This window comes from Convolutriloba macropyga, chromosome 1 (genome assembly GCF_964194025.1).
Source record: "Convolutriloba macropyga chromosome 1, txConMacr16.3, whole genome shotgun sequence".
Lineage (NCBI taxonomy): Eukaryota > Metazoa > Xenacoelomorpha > Acoela > Convolutidae > Convolutriloba > Convolutriloba macropyga.
Window position 1 is genome coordinate 49,521,980 of NC_134468.1, and position 20,652 is coordinate 49,542,631.

General features: G+C 36.5%; 1 protein-coding gene and 2 non-coding genes across 3 annotated transcripts in view; 1 reads left to right on the plus strand and 2 right to left on the minus strand.

Annotated features, from left to right (window-relative positions):
• The window catches only part of LOC142339970 (vigilin-like), a 121,257-nt gene that overhangs the window by 37,189 nt on the left and 63,416 nt on the right, over window positions 1-20,652 (minus strand). The window contains exons 10-13 of the mRNA XM_075390349.1: window positions 15,072-15,242; window positions 11,095-11,346; window positions 4,002-4,259; window positions 2,167-2,742 (exon numbers count right to left, since the gene is read on the minus strand). Coding sequence (XP_075246464.1) covers window positions 2,167-2,742; window positions 4,002-4,259; window positions 11,095-11,346; window positions 15,072-15,242 — 1,257 coding nt within the window. The remainder of the gene's footprint in view (window positions 1-2,166; window positions 2,743-4,001; window positions 4,260-11,094; window positions 11,347-15,071; window positions 15,243-20,652) is intronic.
• Window positions 2,817-2,900, minus strand: Trnay-gua (transfer RNA tyrosine (anticodon GUA)). Its single transcript is given in 2 exon segments — window positions 2,817-2,852; window positions 2,864-2,900. It is a non-coding gene; the product is annotated as a tRNA-Tyr (tRNA).
• Trnaw-cca (transfer RNA tryptophan (anticodon CCA)) lies at window positions 3,784-3,855 on the plus strand. The gene has a single exon. It is a non-coding gene; the product is annotated as a tRNA-Trp (tRNA).

A 20,652-nucleotide genomic window follows, 5' to 3' on the forward strand; every position in this document is an offset into this window, starting at 1 on the left:
AAAATTCGAAAAATTTGAAAACAATCAAAAATTTTAAATTGCAAACTTTATTTAAAAAAATTCACTACAAATGCAAAATTAAAAAAATTGGAAAATATTTTATTGCCCCTAGAAACTATGTAGTAACATACTAGCAAACCCTATAGCAGGTTCCCTGGCCACTGAATAAAAATTTCAAAAACTTAAAGAAAAAAATTGCAAAATTATCAAAAAATTGGTAAAAGATATTGAAATGTTGAATACCATTCCCTGGCCAAAAACATTTTCAGTTAACTGTTAGCAAACCCTAGATGAGGCTTCTTGCCCCCTGGGGCTGGAAAACTTGAATAATGACAATAAATGTCACAAAATCTGAAAAAAGAAACAAAATTGATTTTAAAATATTGGTAAAATTCATGAAGTTAAAATGTTTAAAACCACTTCATTACCACTAGAAACTATGCAATAACCTATTATTAAGCCCCAGAGGAGCTTTTTTGACATCAAAGTCTGAAACAACTCAAAAAAGGACAAACATTTTTAATCAAATTGAAAAAATTAGTTTAAATTACCGTGTTTATGTTTGGAGTAGCAATAGATATAGCGCTTAAAGTGGCCGTAAAAAGCAACTACGTCTTGCAAAGGACCTCTATCAACTTTAATAAACACAAAACTAACAAAAAAACTTAAAAAAAATCCAAAAATTGACGAAAGTGCTAAAATTTAAGTGCATTATTTTAGGCTCAAAAACTCCCAAAAATGACCTTTTAACCTTGAATTACGGCCTTCCCAGTAGCTTCACCACGCTGAGTTCTTGAGTGACTACTAAAAGCGGGGCTCTAATGAAACTTGATGCCCGCTGAGCCCTAACTGTTTATCCCATTTTGAAAGCTCAAAGTCATGAAAACAGGCGTGAAAACATCTTACAAAAATAAAACATAGCCGGCAGATTGCCGGAATAGCTGCGAAAAAATAGACCTGCGTGCCATATAATAAAGATAGAAACAGATACAGATCTAAATTGAAAAAAAAATCGACGCCGCTCAAAAAACTAGGCTAAAAAACATTCAGCGATAAAACAATAAAGGTTTTAAAAATTCATTCCACAGAAGCCTCTTATTAGGGACCTTTACTGCACATATGAGTTCCTTTGACCTTAAACAAATTCAAATTAAACCTAGGTTTTAAAGTGCAAAAGTCATTTTATTGAGTGAGGTAAGTCACGTATGATCAAAATCTAATCACGCAAATAACCTAAAAACTTTCGCTAAAGCGAGTGAGAAATGACGTCACGCGCGCAAATGCCGTTAGTGAGAGGAAGAAGTCATTCAGAAAATTTGACTTTTTCAGCTTTGCTGTGTGAACAAATGTAAAACGAAAAAAGAGCGTCAGACGACAAAAAAACATAGCAGGACAAGTCTTGACGTACAATTCAAAGAATTTTCATTGACTAAACAATAAACGACTTATAACGGACTATGAGTGAATTGGGATAATCATTTCTAAAAAAAATCAGATAAAAAAAATTGAAAAAAACACAAAAAATCGGTGTCAAAATGCCGCATGTGAACAAAACACTACTAGCGAGAAATGAAAATTTGGTTCACACAAAAAACTAGGCCTAGAATGAGCTGTGAATGGATTGGGAAAACCACTTAAAAAATCCGATCCAAAAGAACGAAAAACAGTAAAAATCAGAGTGAAATTGCCGCATGTGAACAAAAAAAACCACTACCGAGAAAACGAATTTTTGTTCACACACCATTTTCTCACTCTACTTTAAAATTAGAGCGAAAAAATTTCACGCCGCAAAACCACTCGCTTTTTCGCTCCATTTCCTGTTTCGGCGTGACCAAAATCACTACTCCAATTTGACTTCAAAAATCATGAAAATGTGTGAACAGATCTTAAAAAAAAGACAGCGCCCCAATACAATTCAAATTCTTTGAATTGTAAAAAACCAAGAGCACCGCAATATAGCTACGCTCAGCTTACAGCTTCGCAGCTATAAAAAAAGACAGAACACCAATACAATCCAATTCTTGGATTGTAAAAAAAGGAGCGCTATAATAGCCGGCTGAGAAGATGAGGGCGGCTATTAATAACACTGTTTTAGAATGTCACAACTTCAACAAGGAGGAGGGGTCTGATCTTATTGTTATTGTAAAGCAGGAAATATAACCTTACCTCAATTCTGTAGGATTTGGCAACTAGCTCACTGACTACCCTCTCCAGGTCCTCCTTGGCACTTTGCACGTTCTCGGGAGTCCCGAACACGATCACTTTGTCAGCACTGCGCCACTCGTCACCATCTCCTCCCCCATTGTTCTCTCCTCCGCCGTTCATTGCACCAGACCCTCCAGCACTTGACCTGGGAATCGAGATGCGCACATTGTGCTTCGTTTGCATCTCCCGGAGCTGTCCACCCCCAGACCCGATCAGGGTGGAATGGAACCGCTGTGGAACATCAACAGTGCCTTCGATCGGTACCAAGGCAAGCAGCCGCTCTCCAGCCTTGTTCACGTTCTCTTTGCGACCCATGACTAGTACCTGATTGTGCTGCTGCGGGGGAGGCTTAGGTGCTCCGGCTATCGTGAGTACATTCAGCTGCGCATTATGCACAGGTGAGTCGCCTTGAGGTCTTCCTTGGTCTGGAAACTTTACGCGCACGTTGAGCTCAGTCTCAATCTGCTGCACGTTTGATCCACTCTTCCCTAAGATCGTGCGATGATGAACAGGCTCTATCTCGATATACTCCCATGTCTGGAAAAAAAATGGTTTTAATTTAAAAACAGAATTTGTTTCATAATTATTTTGATGTATTGAACAAAATGTTCTCCGCCGACCCGGACTCGAACCAGGGACCTAAGGATCACAGTACACTCTACAGTCCTCCGCTCTACCAACTGAGCTATCGGCGGCTACTTACCCTCAATAGTACACGCTATAAATACGAGGGAGCAGCCGTTTATGACGATTGTAAACGTTGGTCTACGCTCGAGCGATTGCCATGTTAACCGAAAAATGAGAATTTGGATCTTTTCCGTTTGTGCCCCAGTACGCCCCCCCACCCCGAGTTACAAACCACAAGCCATTACATAGTAAATGATTGGTGTCAGGACAATATACTTAATGCCAATATACCCGATGCCATTTACACAATGCATTTTGATTTTTTTTTTCGTTCGATAATCCGACTACAATTAGCAGTCGCTATTACACGTATGTTTTAACGTACTTAATGGCCATGCCTCAGTGGCCCGTGGGACTTATGAAACAATCACAACCGAACATGGGATTAAACCATTATTTACCATTATTTTTTTTTGGGGGGGGGGGGGCACAAACGGAAAAGATCCAAATCTCAAAGTCTCATTGGTCCATTAATCAGTAGTTCGGTTGTGATAGATTCATATCAAGTCCCACGGGCCGCTGAGGCAAGCCCATGGCCCGCGAGGCATAGCCAGATGCGGTTAAATACGGTCCCACCACGGATAGACCTTCGTTACACTAGTTGATGAAAAAACTGCTGTATATTTGTCCGCTACGAAATAGTGTTTTAAATTGGCCAATCACAGCTTCAGAATAAGTTTTATTGCTCGTTTTACTTAAATTGTCGGTTAAATTTCTCATTTTTTGGTTGTCGGCTAAACGCCCTGTCGGCCAATACGGCGGCCATCCAATACAGTATACCCCACACTATGTGTATATTATACGTGATTCAGTCTAATCTGCAGACTAGGATAGAATGCAATCATATACATATGAAAAGTATATACTAGCATAATGGATACAAGCTTACAAGACTCCGTGGCGCAACGGTAGCGCGTCTGACTCCAGATCAGAAGGTTGCGTGTTCGAATCACGTCGGGGTCAGAAACTTTTCATTTGATTTTGACAAACAAAAGAACTTAACCGACTAAATGTCGGAAGTATTTTAGATCACATGAAACGCAAATAGTCAAGAGCGTAAAAGTCACTCGAAAAGTCACACTATCTACGAGAGCAATTAATCACCAAACCTGATTTTTAAGATCTTCGACAATGTCGTTGAGTCTGTTTTTGGCTTGTGTCACATACTCAGCAGGTCCTTTGACTTTGACAGTAGGTGACTGACTCTGCGGGGTGGAGTTGGCGGAGGTGGCTGGGGCGAGAGGCGGGAAGCTGATCTGGACACCTCCACACTCGTCCATGACCTGGGAGAGGACTCTGCGGTTGTTTTGCATGAAGTAGCGATGTAGTTTCGGATCAATGTCCACCTCACTCTCCACTGTACTCTCCTAAATGCACAACACACCTCACCCACTAAATCGGTCAGTCAATGATATAATCACCGGCTGACTCACCTTTATCTCCTCTGCCATTATATTGTGTCTCCCACAGGCAGTGGGGCCAGAGCCTTATCTTATGCCAAGACAAAATTTTCTCTTAACTGCGAATCTCATCAATACATAATTTTGCTTTTGCTTTTTCTATAAAATCTATAGCGGGATTCTGATACGCTGCAAAAAAAACTTAGCCGGCAGATTGCCGGAAAATACCGCCGTTGACACACATCAGGATTGAAACAGAAAAAAGAAGAGGTCGAAATTGACAAAAAATTTACCCTAAGTTTCAAAAAAATGTTCCAACTAGATGTAGTTTCAGTTAGATTCTAAAACTATACTTAATTCAGCTTCAAAAATGAAAGCAAATAAGTTTAATACTAATGTCAGCTAGCAATCGCTCTAATGAACTTTGATAACCTAATGCACTACTACAAGGCTTTATCGGTTGATCCCAATTCTTTTTGGTTTTGCTCTTTCGACTTGGATTTAAAATCCATTCACTTGAAATAGTGAGCGAAGTAGTCAGAAGTCAAGCGTGCAAATCGAGTAAAAAACGAGCTCTCGAACTTATGTAAAAAAGTTAAAGCAAATTAAAAAAAACATAGGACACGCCCTGACCTACAATTCAAAGAATTTTCATTGACTAAACAAAAAACGAGAGCTCGAATGGACTACAGCTGGATTGGGAAAACCATTTAGAATAAGATTCCATCAAAAAAAATCGGAAAAACAGTAAAAATGGAAGCGAAATCCCGCATGTGAACAAAAAACCACTAGCAAAAAAGCGAATTTTTGTTTACACACCGTTTTCTCGCTCAATTTAAAAGTTAGATTGAAAAAAGTTCACGCCACAAAACAACTCGCTTTTCGCTCCACTTCCTGTTTCGGCGTGACCAAAATTATCACTCTAATTTAATTACAAAGATCATGAAAATGTGTAAACAGATCTTAAAAAACATAGCCGCAAAAAATCCGGAAACAACTCGGAGTAAAAAAAAAACAGACATTCTTCGCTGACCTGAAGCACCTACTTGATTACACTAAACGTTTTAAAACAATAACAGGAGAACTTACATCAGAAAAGAATATGACAAAAAAGCATCCGATAAAAAATTACATCAAGTTGCGACTCCAAAAAAAGGTTAGACTTGGTAATACAAAAAAACGGGCATTTCCCAACAGCACAATATCAACTGAAGACAATCTAAGAGTCTCATAGAGAAAAAACCCAGCAACGAGAAAGCTGATGGCAAAGGAATAACCGAAAAATGAAAACAATATTCTATAAAAACTAGAACAAAATTCTCTAAAACGGTAAAACCCAACCTTCAAAACAATAGTTAGAGAACTTATACATAAACTTTCTGCTGGATCAGTCATCCTACCAATATAAGCAGAAAAAAGTAACAGATATAAGTATTGAAAAAAACAAAGAAACAAAACCTGAAAAAACTTAGAAAATTTGTAACTTATCTCAGTGAGAAATGCCCTGTCTTTATTTCAAATCCGACTTAAGTATAAATACAACTATACCATTCATCTTAAATAAGAATTGACCAAGGCAAAGGACAGCGAGAACCATTAAAATTGGATGAAATAAGCAAAAAAAAAACTTGAAAAGCTGACAAAAACTGACGAGAAATTGCTCAAATTTACTTGATTTTCTTTACATAAAAACAATTCGAAGTTAGTTTTTATGAAACTGATAGACAACCAAAAGTGCGTACAAAAACTCACGTCAACTACCAAAACATCCCAAATGCTATAACGAAATTGAAGAGAAAATTTGCTGAAAGCTTAAAACCAGCAAAATGGTTAAAAAACAGCTAAAAATTAATACCAGAAGTGCAAAAATCACTTCAAAGGATCAAATAGCTTCTAAACGCACAATAAGCACTTTAAATAATTGACTTAACACTTTTGACGGAACAAGGAGTTCGAGCTATAAAAACTGCATTCAAAGAGCCGCACGAAAAAAATTACGCTTGCTCAGTGAAAATTTTTTCACACCAACTATTCTAGCTCTCTCTCTCTCAAATAATCGACACCAACAAAAAATCACTCTCTTCTGGCAGCTCTTCCGCTATTTGACCTAAACACTTTCTTTTCACGCATTTCACATCCTGGTTCAAATACACACCAACAAAATTCCCGATCAAAATAAAAAAGACGCTCCACCAATACTCCTCTTCGAGTCGTAAAAAAGACAGCGCCCCAATTCAATTCAAATTCTTTGAATTGTAAAAAGGAGAGCGCCTAAATAATAGCCGCTCAGAGGCTGACGGAGGCTATTAATAAAGCGTAAGGTTCTAAGAGCTGCTGAGCCACTTGCTGCCCTTCGGGTTTCACCTGTTTATCCCGTTTTTGAGGACGAAAAGTCTTAAGCATCAGACGAAAATCTGTCAAACGAAAGGACAAAACTTAGCTGGCAGATTGCCAGAAAATAGCCGCAATAGCTTCGTAGATCTGCAGTCTCAAAAAAAACAGTAAGACAGACGGACCAAAAAAATTAATCTTTTCATTGAAGGCTGATATGTTATAATTTGATTAAAAATCTGTATAATTTTTTTGCTGCCTCTATTAGCTGCTCTCAAATAACCTTCATTTAGAGTGACACACACCCATTTGACCTTATCGCTTTGAATTAAAGTAAACAAAAGTCAATTTCAAAGTGAGGTAAGTCAAGTGTGACCAAAAATTTAATCACGCGAATGAGCAAAAAAACTCGCTCCACTAAGAGCGGAAACTGACGTCACACACGCACTTCAGTTGAAATTGCCTGAACGAATGAACAAAAAGCAGATTTTAAGTGGTTGTGACATCATATGGTCGTAAAAAAATCGCGACGAAATAAAAAACATAGCAGGACAAGTCCTGAAATACAATTCAAAGAATTTCCATTTACTAAACAGAAAAACTAGACCTAGAATGGACTATGAGTGAATTAAGATAACTATTTTAAAAAAAAATCAGATTAAAAAATAAGAGAAAACAGAAAATCAATGTCAAAATGCCGCATGTAAACAAAGACTATTAGCGAGAAATGAGATTTAATTCAAACCAAAAACAAGGCCTAGAGTGAGCTGTGAATGGGTTGGGAAAACCATTTAGAAAAAAATTCGATCCAAAAAATCAAAAACATACCCGACAGATTGCCGGAAAATAGCCGCCGTTGATTCCAATAAGCATGATTGGGATTGAACGAATAGAATATATTGAAAAAAAAAGATTTTTGTACAAAAATATTTTTTAAGTCCGATTTATTTTGATGGCATTCCGTAGTTGAACATATTTCTGTTTCTTAGAGAGAGGCTACAGGGGCTACTATCAACACCGATAAGCATTAGAGGTGGTAACTAAGACCTATAGGAACGACGTTCAAATAGCGGGCATCTAAAATTGGGCTTTATGTGTTTATCCCGGTTCTATTTTTGACTTCAATTTTTTATACCGACTCTGTTCATTTTGAATTGCTTTGCTTAGCAACTGATGTTCAAACTCACTTTTAGCAGAATGAGAGAAGAGAGAAACTAGCCTAGAGAAGTCAAAAAGATTTCACGCAAAATGTCGAAAAAGCGGCAAAATGGTAAAGCGAAAAAAAGTTTGACGAAGTAAAAAAAAAATACGAGCGCAATAATAGCCGGCTGAGAAGATGAGGGCGGCTATTAAAAACAGTAAAAAAAACAGAGTGAAATTACCGCATGTGAACAATAATCCACTACCGAGCAACCAAATTTTTGTTCAAACACCGTTTTCTCACTCTACTTTAAAAACTCACGCCGCAAAACCGCTCGCTTTTTCGCTCCATTTCCTGTTTCGCCGTGACCAAAATCACTACCCCAAATTGACTTCAAAAATCATGAAGTGTGAACAGATCTTAAAAAAACATAGCCGGAAGAATTCCGGAAACAACCCGGAGAAGAAAAAACAGGCATTGTTCAGTGACCTGAAGCACCTCCTACTCGTTTACACTTTTAACATTTTAAAACAAAAAAGAAAAACTTATATGAGAAAAAAGTATGACAAAAAGCATCCGAGAAAAAATTACATCAAGTTGCGACTCCAAAAAAAGATTAGACTTGGTAAAAAAAACGGCCATTTCGCAACAGCACAATATCAACTGAAGATAATCTAAGGGTCTCATAGAGAAAAAAGCCAGCAACGAGAAAAGTTGATGGCGAAGGAACAACAGAAAAATGAAAACAATATTCTATAAAAATTAGAACAAAATTCTCTAAAACGGTAAAACCCAACCTTCAAAACAATAGTTAGAGAACTTATACATAAACTTTCTGCTGCATCAGTCATCCTACCATTATAAGCAGAAAAAAAGTAACAGATATAAGTATTGAAAAAAACAAAGAAACAAAACCTGGAGAAAATTAGAAAATTTGTAACTTATTTCAGTGAAAAATGCCCTGTCTTTATTTCAAATACGACTTAAGAATAAATACAACTATATAATTCATCGTAACTAAGAATTGATCAAGGCAAAGGACAGCGAGATTGATTAAACTTGGATGAAATAGATAAAAAAAACTTAAAAAGCTGACAAAAACTGACAAGAAATTGCTCAAATTTACTTGATTTTCTTTAATTAAAAACAATTCGAAGTTAATTTTTATGAAACTGTAGACAACCAAAAGTGCGTACAAAAATGAAATAAAAAGAAAATTGCACATATTTATGACTAAACAACTATAACAACTATTGTGAACCCTGAACCTCCATATATGCCATAAAAAATTTAAGGAAGAATAGAAACGGCATTCAAAAACAAATCGAACAAAAAAAACTAGAACTTAATGAGTTTTTTTAAAGCACAAGGAAACATAAAGCCGAGTAAAGTTCCTTTGCTTTTAGAGCAATGAAAAACTCGCAAAACAATGGGCAAGTCATATTAGGCTAAGACAACTGTCTAAGATAAAAAAAAATTGCAAAAAAAAATAAAATGGTTTAAAATTTCTCAATTTTTCTGTCAATTTCCCTAAGAAAAAAATGATTTATACCTAGAAAAATTCAATCAATTGGTATCTGAATATTCCATATGTAACAAGCTTCTATTCAAATCCCACTTAAAGCATTCAAACAAAAAAAAACAGGCAAAAAATAATTAAATTCCGTCTAAAAACCAGCAAAACTGATCAAAAACCTCCAAATTAGCATTAAACTCAAATTAACTACTTGAAACCTTCAATTCCTAGCAAAACGAGCCTAAAACTACTACAATATCATAATCCAACCTCATCACCATCAAAAGTTGCAAAAAAACTGCAACTGCTTTTAAAAGCCGCACGAACAAAAAAATTTTGCTCGCTTAGAGAAAATTTTTTCACACATCAATTTCTCGCTCTCTCAAAAACAGCGGTACGAACAAAAATCACTCTCTTTTCGCTCCGCTCTTCACTTTTGTTCAGAGCCAAAATCACTCCAAAATTTTTCACGCGTTTCATTTCCAGCTTCAAGAATCACTCCACTAAATTGATTAAAAAAAATAGCCGAAGAGAATTCCGCAAACGACTCGCAGGAGAAAATTGCCCAAACCTATGACTTAACAACTAGAACAACTACTGTGAACCCTTATCCTCCACAAATGCCATAAAGAAATTAAGGAATAGAAACGGCATTCAAAAACAAATTGAACAAGAAAAACTATTAAAACTTAATGAGTTTTTTTATTAGTACAATGAAACATAAAGCCGAATAAGGTTCCTTTGCAATTAGAGCAATGAAAACCTCGCAAAACAATGAACAAGTCACAATAGGGTAAGAAAATTGTCTAAGATGAAAAAAAAAGAACTGCAAAGAAAATAAGAAAAATCGTTAAAAATTTCAATTTTTCTGTCATTTTTCCTAAGAAAAAAATGATTTAAACTAACAAAATTTTAATCAATTGGTATCCAGAAATTCCTTAACTAACTTCTATTAAAATCCCACTTGAAGCAGTAAAACAAAAAAAAAACGGTAAAAAATCATTAAATTTCGTCTAAAAATCCGCAAAACTGATCAAAAACCTCCAAATTAGCACTAAAAATCAAACCAACTACTTGAAACCTTCAATTCCGACCAAAACCAGCCTGAAACTAACACAATATCATAATCAAACCTCATAAACATCAAAAGTTGCAAAAAAACTGCTTTTTAAAGCCGCACGTGAACAAAAAAATTGCGCTCGCTTGGAGAAATTTTTCACACATCAAATTCTCCCTCTCTCAAAAAACAGCGGTATGAACAAAAACCACTCTCTTTTCGCTCCGCTCTTCACTTTTAATCAGCACCAAAATCACTCCAAATTTTTTCACGCGTTTCATTTCCCGCTTCAAAATTCACTCCAAAAAAATTGATTAAAAAAAAGGACTTCTCCAATACTCATCTTCGAGTCGTAAAAAGGACTTCTCCAATACTCCTCTTCGAGTCGTAAAAAAGACTTCTCCAATACTCCTCTTCGAGTCGTAAAAAAGACAGCGCCCCAAAACAATTCAAATTCTTTGAATTGTAAAAAACCAAGAGAAGGCCAATAATAGCCCCAGCTATCGCTTTGCGGCTATTAAAAAGACCGGAGGAATAATATAATAGCAATGTTTGAGGGCAATTAATTACCAATTTGTAAGCAATTTGGCGAAAAGGCAGTGAAAAGTTCGGAGACTCTTGAAAGATGTTGTTTTGCTTCCTATCCACTACTACCCTAGGACATGACAAATAAATTTGGTCTTCCTATCTCTGAAAATGACGAAGACAACGAAAAATCATGGACGTAGACGGGACATTTGCAATGCATTGAACTTACAAGCTGTTGTACTCTTGCGGTGATGAGTTTCTTGGCCTTGGCAATGGAATCCTTGGATCCAGCCAGAGTGATGACGTCACTTGAGTTGTCGAACAGGATGGTGCAGCCACCAGACTCCTCCTGCAACTTTCTCACGTAACTTCCCTCCCGTCCAATTAAGAACCTATGCAGCTCCTGCTTCACCTTCAGATCCTCAGTCGCCTCACAGATCTTATTCGCCTCCTCATTCAACCTCGTCACCACCTTTTCTACCTAAAATTAACAAACGTAATATCCAATTTATTGCTTTGGAAGGCAATTGTTTTGGAGGCTGAATCTCAGACGTCAAATATCTTTGACAGCGATAGACGACCCTGCATTAATATTAAAACCCAGCCAGCAAATTGGAAAATAGCCGCAATTGAAGCTTGAGATTGCCGCAATTGCCTCCCGGTTGGAAAATAGCCGCAATTGACTCCCGGTTGAGATTAAAAATGAAAGCCCTCGTGCATGATTTTTTGGGTAAAACAAAAGCTCCATTTTTGTTCACATTTTGGTAGACTAAACAATGACGCGGAAAATAGTTTTCTGATGGGAGGACTTTTTTTGGCAAAATTAAGTTACATCTCCAAAGTTTACTAAGAAAAACGTACATCCTCATTCAGACACAAAATTACGAATACCAATAAACCCAAAGTAGGGGGACTTCTCCATTATCCCCCCAAAAACCCCAACTTAGTAGTCATATTTGATAATAAGGTCAGCTTTCAGAAGGCTTATAAGCTAATTGAAAACAACAATTGCCATCTGCTCAATAACTTTCGTAATTATTGCAACAATTATCAAAGACCACGCGTTTTGCCGGTTTTCATTCTGTATTTCACTCAACTCTTCACACTTTCTACTACTGGCTATATCAATGACCTAGAAAACAGGTTCTAAACGGGTTACTGCACCAAATGAGTAGGTAGTATGTCAAAGATGGCAGATGTTAAGCTAAAATTTATTTTTGGAAACCTAGAACCAAGCAAATTCCGGCATTTGATAAGTTCAGCGATTGAAAACTGACAACTCAGGATACCAAAAAAGAGAGAAATGGTTTTGAATTATGGATAAAAAATTAGGAGGATTTACACTAGAACTATCTTTCGGTATCTTCCAGTTCCAGTCTAGGTAGAATGGCGCGGGCAAGTGGGGGTTGGGGAGTAGGCGCGGAGGTATTTGAAATTTTGAACATGCATATTAGAAACACTGTGTTCTCAAATGAACGTAGGTTTGAGAAAAAAAATCCCTTCTCTTAGTGAGGTAAGACAATTTGACTTCGATCGCTTTCAGTTCATACGCCTGAAAAGACTCAGCCTCGTAAAAAACAAAGACATAGCCAGTAGACAACTGGAAACAGCTCGAAGAGTCGTGCAATAAAAATAATAATAGTACAATAATAATAATAATAATAATAAAAATAATAATAATAATAATAATAATAATAATAATAATATTAATAAATAATAATAATAATGAATTTCACTAAACTTGGTTTCACCAAGCTTAGTAATTCCCTCACGGGGCTTGAATTTGATCTCCCTCAAACACTGTCCATCCATATGGGTACGGTTTGTAATTAAAATTATTCTTAGCTAAATCAAATAGATATTCTTTGACTTCTCTTTTGAATTTGGGAGGACTTGAATATGGGTTATAGTTGGGAAAATCACGCGCCAGTGACATCGAATTGTTGAAATTTGTAACTCATTAGAAAAAATTACATCGGCAACGCTGGCGATTACATTCTTTTGAGTATAAAAATATTTTATCGTTTGATCGTGTTTTCGGATGTCCATTCCTTATTTGCCAGAATTGCTCTGCCTGAAGTGTTAGTTTTCTTGACAAAATTTGTTTAAAACAAAGATCAAAAAAGACAAGTTGATACGTGATCGGAAGTAAATTTACTGATCGAAGACAATCATTGTATTCTTTATCAGTATAATGACTTTTTGATTGTCTCGATTTTAAACTTTTTCTCTGAAGCCTTTCCATTTGCCTGATGATAGTTTTACTGGCATACCAAACATCTGATCCATAAAACAAGATCGAAATTATGTAAGTTTTGACTAGATTGCATTTAACTGATAATTTTGTTTCAATTGGAATTGATCTCTTAGATAAGCAAGCTTTTGATTGGCTTTTAGTAGAACAAAACTTAAGTGATAGTCCCATAAATTTTCTGAAAAACATATGCCCAGGTCTTTGAAGTGTCTTTCCTGTGAGATGGTTCCATTGCTGGTAAGACGCAAAATTTGCTTGTTTTGATTTTTACGTAAGGAAAATTGCACGTTTTTAACTTCTCGAAATTGAAGTTTAACCGATTCTCCTTGCTCCAAACAATAGCATTTTCAATATCTTTTTCCAGCTGCATTTTATTGTCTACAGTGCTGATGATTTTTGTGTCATCCGCGTATAAATAGCACTCATTGACAATTATTTCGGGTGGTTCATTTATATAAACGGAAAAAAGATACTGTAAAAATTGACCCTTGATTCAGGTAATTACCACACTAACCTTACCTGAAATAAGAAATATCAAAGAAAAGAAATACCGACCAAAGAAGTAGCCTAATGAAACTATAGACATTGTTGTAAAAAATGAGGTGGTTAGTTGATGGTGGGGGAGACAAGAAGGGTGAAGGCATCTAGGGGAGGGAAGATGGGTGAGTTATGTGGGAGAGGTAGGACGGGGCACTAAACGAGTCAGGTAGTGTGTCATATGTGCAGATGATAAGTTAAAATTTATATTTGAAGCCTAGAACCGATCAAATTCGGGCCTTTTATAAGTTCAGAGATCGGAAACTGAAAACTCAGGATACCAAAAAAATGACAAACGGTTTTATGGATATGATATAAGGAGGATTTACATTAGAACTATCTTTCTGTATGGCCTTGCTTGATTGGAACTTATAAGTTCCAGTATAGGTTGAACAGTGTGGGGCATGGGGGAGTAAGTGAGGGAGGCAGTTAAGAATTTCACCATGCATATTAGAAGCCTTGTGTTCTCAAATGAGCTTAAGTTAGAAAAAATCACAGTGAGGTAAGTCAATGTGACTTCATTCGTTTTCCAGTTCAAACGCCTGAACATCAGCCTCGTAAAAGACGAAATCTTAGTCGTGCAATATAGTTACTAACCTAATCTTATCTAAAAACAGAAACATCAAAAAAAAAAGAAATAACGCCTAATGAAACGAAAGGGAAGAAATAAATAGCCTAATGATTCAACAGATATCGTTTTAAAAATATGAGGCGAGCAGGTGGGCGTGGGGGAGGCAAGATGGGGAAGGTAGGTGGTGGGAGAGATGGCGATGTAGTCGAGGGGGAGGGGGGTTAAGCGGGGATGGGGGATAATTGGAGTGTGGGGTGTGGGTAGTTTGAATAGGGAGAAGGAACTGTAATGGGAAGAGAACTTCTCAAAAAGTCAACGTTCGAAAACAAACGTCAAAAGTTCAAGTCATGAACAAACTTGCTTGAGCTAAAAAAATCCTGTAGAATCTCAATGCCCCCTCTTCGAGTCGTAAAAGGACCGATATTAAACTAATACTCACCTTTATTTCGCAGAAACCACGATGAAACCAATAATAGCATTACTATCGCTCCGCGACCATTAATAACGTCATCTGCATCGAAAGAATAAAACAACCACGAGTCAAAAGTTGAACAAAATTGCTCTTTCTAGCAGTACGAGGTAAAAAATTGTAGGCGAAAAATGAAGTCATGACGAAACGAAAAGAACGCCAAGACAAAAGCAAAATAAGCAACGCCAAACTTACATTTTCACAGCTACAAAAATGGAATTCCAACCTTGATACGCAGATATTTCAGTACAAAAAGTCAGTTTCCAGACGTATATTTGCACAGCAATTTCCACGCGACCCTTATTTTTGTTTGAGAGCAACCAGGTACGCGATTAAATTGTTCAATTTCACTAATCAACCATGCTTAAGAAATACCTCTTTCTTGTCTCCTCGGATCTGGACTTGATTGGTTCCATCTTGAGGAAAGTGGACTGTGACGTCACCGCCACACTCGTTCACGATTGACTTGATGTGAGCACCTGCTTTGCCTATCAGGGCTTTGTGCTGCTTGAAAGGAATGTCGATAGTACGCTCGATGATATTGGCCTAGAACAGAAAGACCCTCACAACAACGATACATTCAATCAGTCGTTAAGACTAATAATAAATAACACTGTTGTTGATATACGATACGACAATGACATTAATTTGAGCAGTGATTACTATAAATCGGTAGAGCTAAGCAATATAACTCTTTTGAAGCTACTGTGTTCACTGAAGAAAACCAACTTTAACGAAGCAGAATTAAGAGTAACAGAAAAAGTCAAAGCATAAACGTTGCAACTCTCCGCTTGACTATTCACTCACAGATGCTGAGGCATTTCCCAACTAAAATCAACAGGTCGACCGTTTATCCTCAACTGAACCAAAACGTACACTCGACTTGCGAGCTCATACACTCACATAAGTAGAGTTGGAGGGGGTTCAAAACCAACAAAGTTACCCTTTGCACAATGAAATTATGTTTCGTAAAAACGTACCATTAGAGACTAGTACAGCAAATTAAGATCCTCGCAATTTATCAGCTTATCCCGTTTCTCGACGAAAAGTCAAATCGGTCAGACAAAAAAAAACGGCCAAGCAAAAAGTCGCCTAAAAAGACCAGCAAGACCAAAATATTTTCTGCCTTTACTTGCGACCGATTTAACAACATACCGGGCAGATTGCCAAAAAATATCCGCAGTTGACTCCCAAAACCGGATTGGGATAGCAAAAAAACAACAAAGGGAAATTGATATATGTAAAAACATGTTAAAATGCGAATTATATTGATGTCATTTCCGAGTCGTATGAACTCCTGTTTTTAGTAAGAAGATACAGGGTCTAGTATCGATACCGGTACGCATTACAGAGGTCAACTGAGACATTTAAAAACAAATTTCAAGTAGCGGGCAAATACAATTGGGATTCATGGGTTTAACCCGTTTCTATTCCTGATTTCAATCTTAAGGACTCTATCCAATTTAGCTTGATTTGCTGATTAAAAGCAGTTTGACAAGAACGCGCGAAGGAATAAACTAGTCCAGAGAAATCGAAAAAGTCAAGACATGCAAAATGCTGACAAAGCGGCAAAGAGAGGTAGATCGAAACAAATCTTTCTTTGACGAAGGAAAAATCAACATGACAAGTAAAACAATCGAAAGAATTGAGTTAACTAATGGGCTGACAATTATAAAGCTACAACAAAATTCAACCAACACAGTCAAAAAGGCCAACGATGCACGCTATATGCGCAAAAAATCTAAGTACAATATTTTTTCATGATAAAAGATCCCTAACAATAAAAATACGTTATGAAAACATCGACTATACGCATCTTTAGAAAGAGTACATAATACGATAGCTTGGTGGAAATTAATGACAGAAAAGCAAAAAAGAGGCAGAAACTAATTAAAAAATAAAACAAAAAAGTACAATTAGAGACTAGTACAGCAACTTAAGATCCTCGCAATTTATCAGTTTATCCGGTTTCTCGACGAAAAGTCAAACCGGCCAGACAAAAATGGCCATATTAAAGTCCCATAAAAATACCGGCAGGCCCTAAAAAAGTTCTTCAACTTCATTTACGAGCAAATTAAAAACATACCCGGCATATTGCCAAAAGATATCGGAAGTGATTCCCAAAACCCGATTGGTATTTAAAAAAACAATAAAAAGGAAAATTGATATTTGTACAAAAACGTTTTCAAAGTATGAATTATATTAATGTCATTTCCTAGTCGTATAAACTGCTGTTTTTATTGAATGGATACAGTGACTAGTATCGATGCCGGTAAGCATTAGAGAGGGCAACTGAGACATTTAAGAACAAATTGCAAGTAGCAGGCAATAATATTAGGATGTATGGTTTTATCCCATTTCTATTCCTGATTTTTTAGGACTCCATTCACTTTAGATTGATTTGCTGATTAAAAGCACATAGAGGAGAGTGAACGAAGGAAGAACTAGTCCGCAGAAATGATAGCAGTCAAGAGATACAAAATGTTGACAACGCAAAATGCGGTAAAGCGAAACAAATTTTTCTTTGACGAAAGATAAAAACATAGCAGTACAAGTCCTGCAGTACAGTCCAAAGAACTGAATTAACTAATGGGCAGAAAATTACAAACTTACCACAAAATGCAGCTAACACAGTCAAATAAGCCAACGACGCACGCTATATGCGCTAAAAAATCTAAGTACAATAATTTGTTTTCACGATAAAAGATAAAAATCCCTAACAATAAAAATACGTTATGAAAATGTCGACTATACGCACCTTTAGAAAGAGTACATAATACGATAGCTTGGTGGAAATCAATGACAGAAAAGCAAAAAAGAGGTAAAAACTAATTAAAAAATTTAAAAAAAGTACAATTAAAGACTAGTACAGCAACTTAAGATGAGCAACCCGTGAAACCTGTACCTTAAACTATAATTGAGCTAAATGATAAGACAACAAAAGTACAACAAATACTCGCCACGAATTCGAACCAATAATTAGGTTAAACTATGCCTCATTAGCTACCATTGAAACATCTCATTAAAGAGACGAAATGATAAGACAGCAGACAGAAAGAGGAAAAATCAATTATTTACGAACACTTTAAGACAACCAACAGCCTCAAAGTCATAAACAGCAACATATGCCAGTTGAATTGCAAATTGGCGCAATTAGAACACATGTAACATTAATCGCACTCATGAGTAGAAACACTAAAAACAGCAGACAAATTGCCGCACGTGAGATTATTTGCGCTAACATCAATTTCTCACTCCACTTTAAAGGCAGTTTGAAAAAAATTACCCGTGGGACTTTCTCGCTTTTCCACCCCTTTTCTAATCTAACCTGATTAATCTCACTGACGTGAAAAAGCAAACATGAAAAAAGGAACATCTTTAAAAAACAAGGCCGCAGGAATTCCGGAAACGAACCCAACTATAAAACAGACTCGAGGAACCTTGTATTTCATTACACTAAAAATTGTGGAACAATAATAGAAATATAACTGACTAAAGTCTGCCGAACGGCTCTGAAACGACTGGCGAGCTGTTCGATTCATCAGTAGCTAGCCACGTTTTAGTAGGGCCAGCTTTAGCTTAATTGAAGGGGCGTGAGATGAGCGCAGCAGGGGGAGGACAATGGTGGGAGGGGAGTCTTTGGCTACACGGGCCCGTATGGCCTCAACGATGTGCAGGGTTTGGGATTGGGGGTGGGTGAAGTGAGGGGGGCTGATGGGGGGGGGGGGGTGGGGGTCAACCTTTAAGAACCGCCCTTCAGAAAAATATCAAAACAAAAAAATGCAAAAAATGAAAAACTGAAAAGGACTAGAAATCAGTGTAAAAATTTCATAGAAAAATTTATTGTAATTAATGGTAACTTTTAGGAGCAACACCTGTAGCATAGCCCACAATAAAGATCGAACGAGAAAAACGACACCGAGAAGCGCAAAACAAGAAATTTACTTAAGTTTACTACATTATCTTTGAGTAAAACAACTCAATATGAAAATAAATTCATTACCTTGCCACCCAAAACAGATAGAGAACTTATTTAAACCACAGAAATGGCCGAATGCTATAAAAATTTGAAAACAAAAAAGCCTCCAACATGACGAAATGGTAAAAATAGCTCGAAATTGAGCTTAAACGTGCATTATTTGCTTCAGATAGTCGAAAATTCGTCCAAACGCACTATTACTAGTTAACAAATTGGAACAAACACCGTTACCTTAAAAAACTGGATTTCAAAAAAGAAAGACTGCTTTGCAAATTCAGCAGGTGATCAAAAAAATTCGCTCGTTTGCAAATAATTTTTTACATCGTAGAAAAAACAGAACATCATAAAAAACCATGCAAAAAACATAGCCGGCAGATTTCCGGAATAACTGCGAAAGAATAAATTTGCGTGCCGTATAAAGAGACAGAAACAACAGATAGATAAGTTGAAAAAGTTATCGGCGCCGCTCAAAACGCTATGTAAAAAGCACTCAGTGATAAAATACTTAAGCTTCTTAAAATTCATTGCGCAGAAGCCTTTTCATTAGGGACCTTTATTATATATGAGTTCCTTTGACCCTAAACTAACATTCAACTTAAACTTGAGTTTTAAAAAGCAAAAATTATTTTATTGAGAGAGGTAAGTCACGTATGATCAAAATCTAATCACACAAATAAGCAAAAAACGTTGGCTAAAGAGAATGAGAAATAACTTCTCGCGCGCAAATGCCGTTAGTGAGAGCAATAAGCCATTCAGAAAATTTGATTGACTAAGCAAAAAACTACACCTAGTCATCCTAAACTATGACAGGATTGGGAATACCGTTTCGAAAAAAAAAATCTATCAAAAACATAGCCGAAAGAATTCCGGAAACAACTCGAAAAAGAAAGTTACCCACCCTAATCGACATAAGAAACTATGTAAACAAATGTACCAATCATTTTGAAACAACAACAGGGAAAAAACATAAACCGACTAATGTCGGAAGAATTGCTCTCGAACAACAGGCGGGGAGAAAAGATTTGAACCCACCGGGATTCGAATCACTGACCTCCCGATCCAAAACCAGATGCACTTACCACTCGGCTATCAAATCCTTGTTTTCGCTATGCTGCAACCGAGTTTATAATAGTGACAAGCTTTAATGCAGAGTGAGAGCAACAGAAATAACTCAAAAATGAAGAAAGAAAGCGTGAAAAAGTTACTTGAGAAGTCAGAGAATGTTCTAGAAAAAAAACGCAAAATGGCCAAGCGAAAAATTTGCATAACAAAAGACCAACTCGTTCAAGAGCAATTAATAACAATGAAAATGTATCTGACAAGAAAAATTTCAGAAAAACTTCAGTATTTTTTATATGTTGGACACAAAAACAGTTGTTTGCGAAAAAAAAACCTTGTACAACGTGTGGTACGGTTAGTCTCCACTCATCAAACCACCGCCAATTGAGGGATGAACCAACATAAACAGGCCATGCAGAAAATCGAGGAAAACAAAAAAATGTAAGACGAAGCCAACATATATTCTTACAACAATTCTTGACTAAAATAATCCAGAAAAGGCAAAGACGCTACTTCCCGACAATAAAATTGAGTAAAACCAAATATTCTTCTCTTCTGCTCCAGCAATCACCTACCCAACAGGTCCTAGAAACAAACAATAGAAAATGCCAAAAACAAAAAAAAAACAAAAGAATTTTAAATTTGTGTTTTACGTTTTTCGGATAAATATTAGTCGTGCCTAGTCTTCAGTGGCAACCTTTAGGAGTAACACCTGTATAATAGCTCAAAATCTATGAAGGAAAAAGAAAAACTACAGGGGCAAGCAAAACATAAGAAGACGAAAAACTTAAAACAGGCAAAAATCGGCCAAAATTTTGCTCAAAACTAATTCAATATCTTTAAATTAAACAACTCAAAATTGAAATCAGTGAGGTCAAAAAATAGCCAAAACAAGTAGAGTAACTAATTTAAACCACA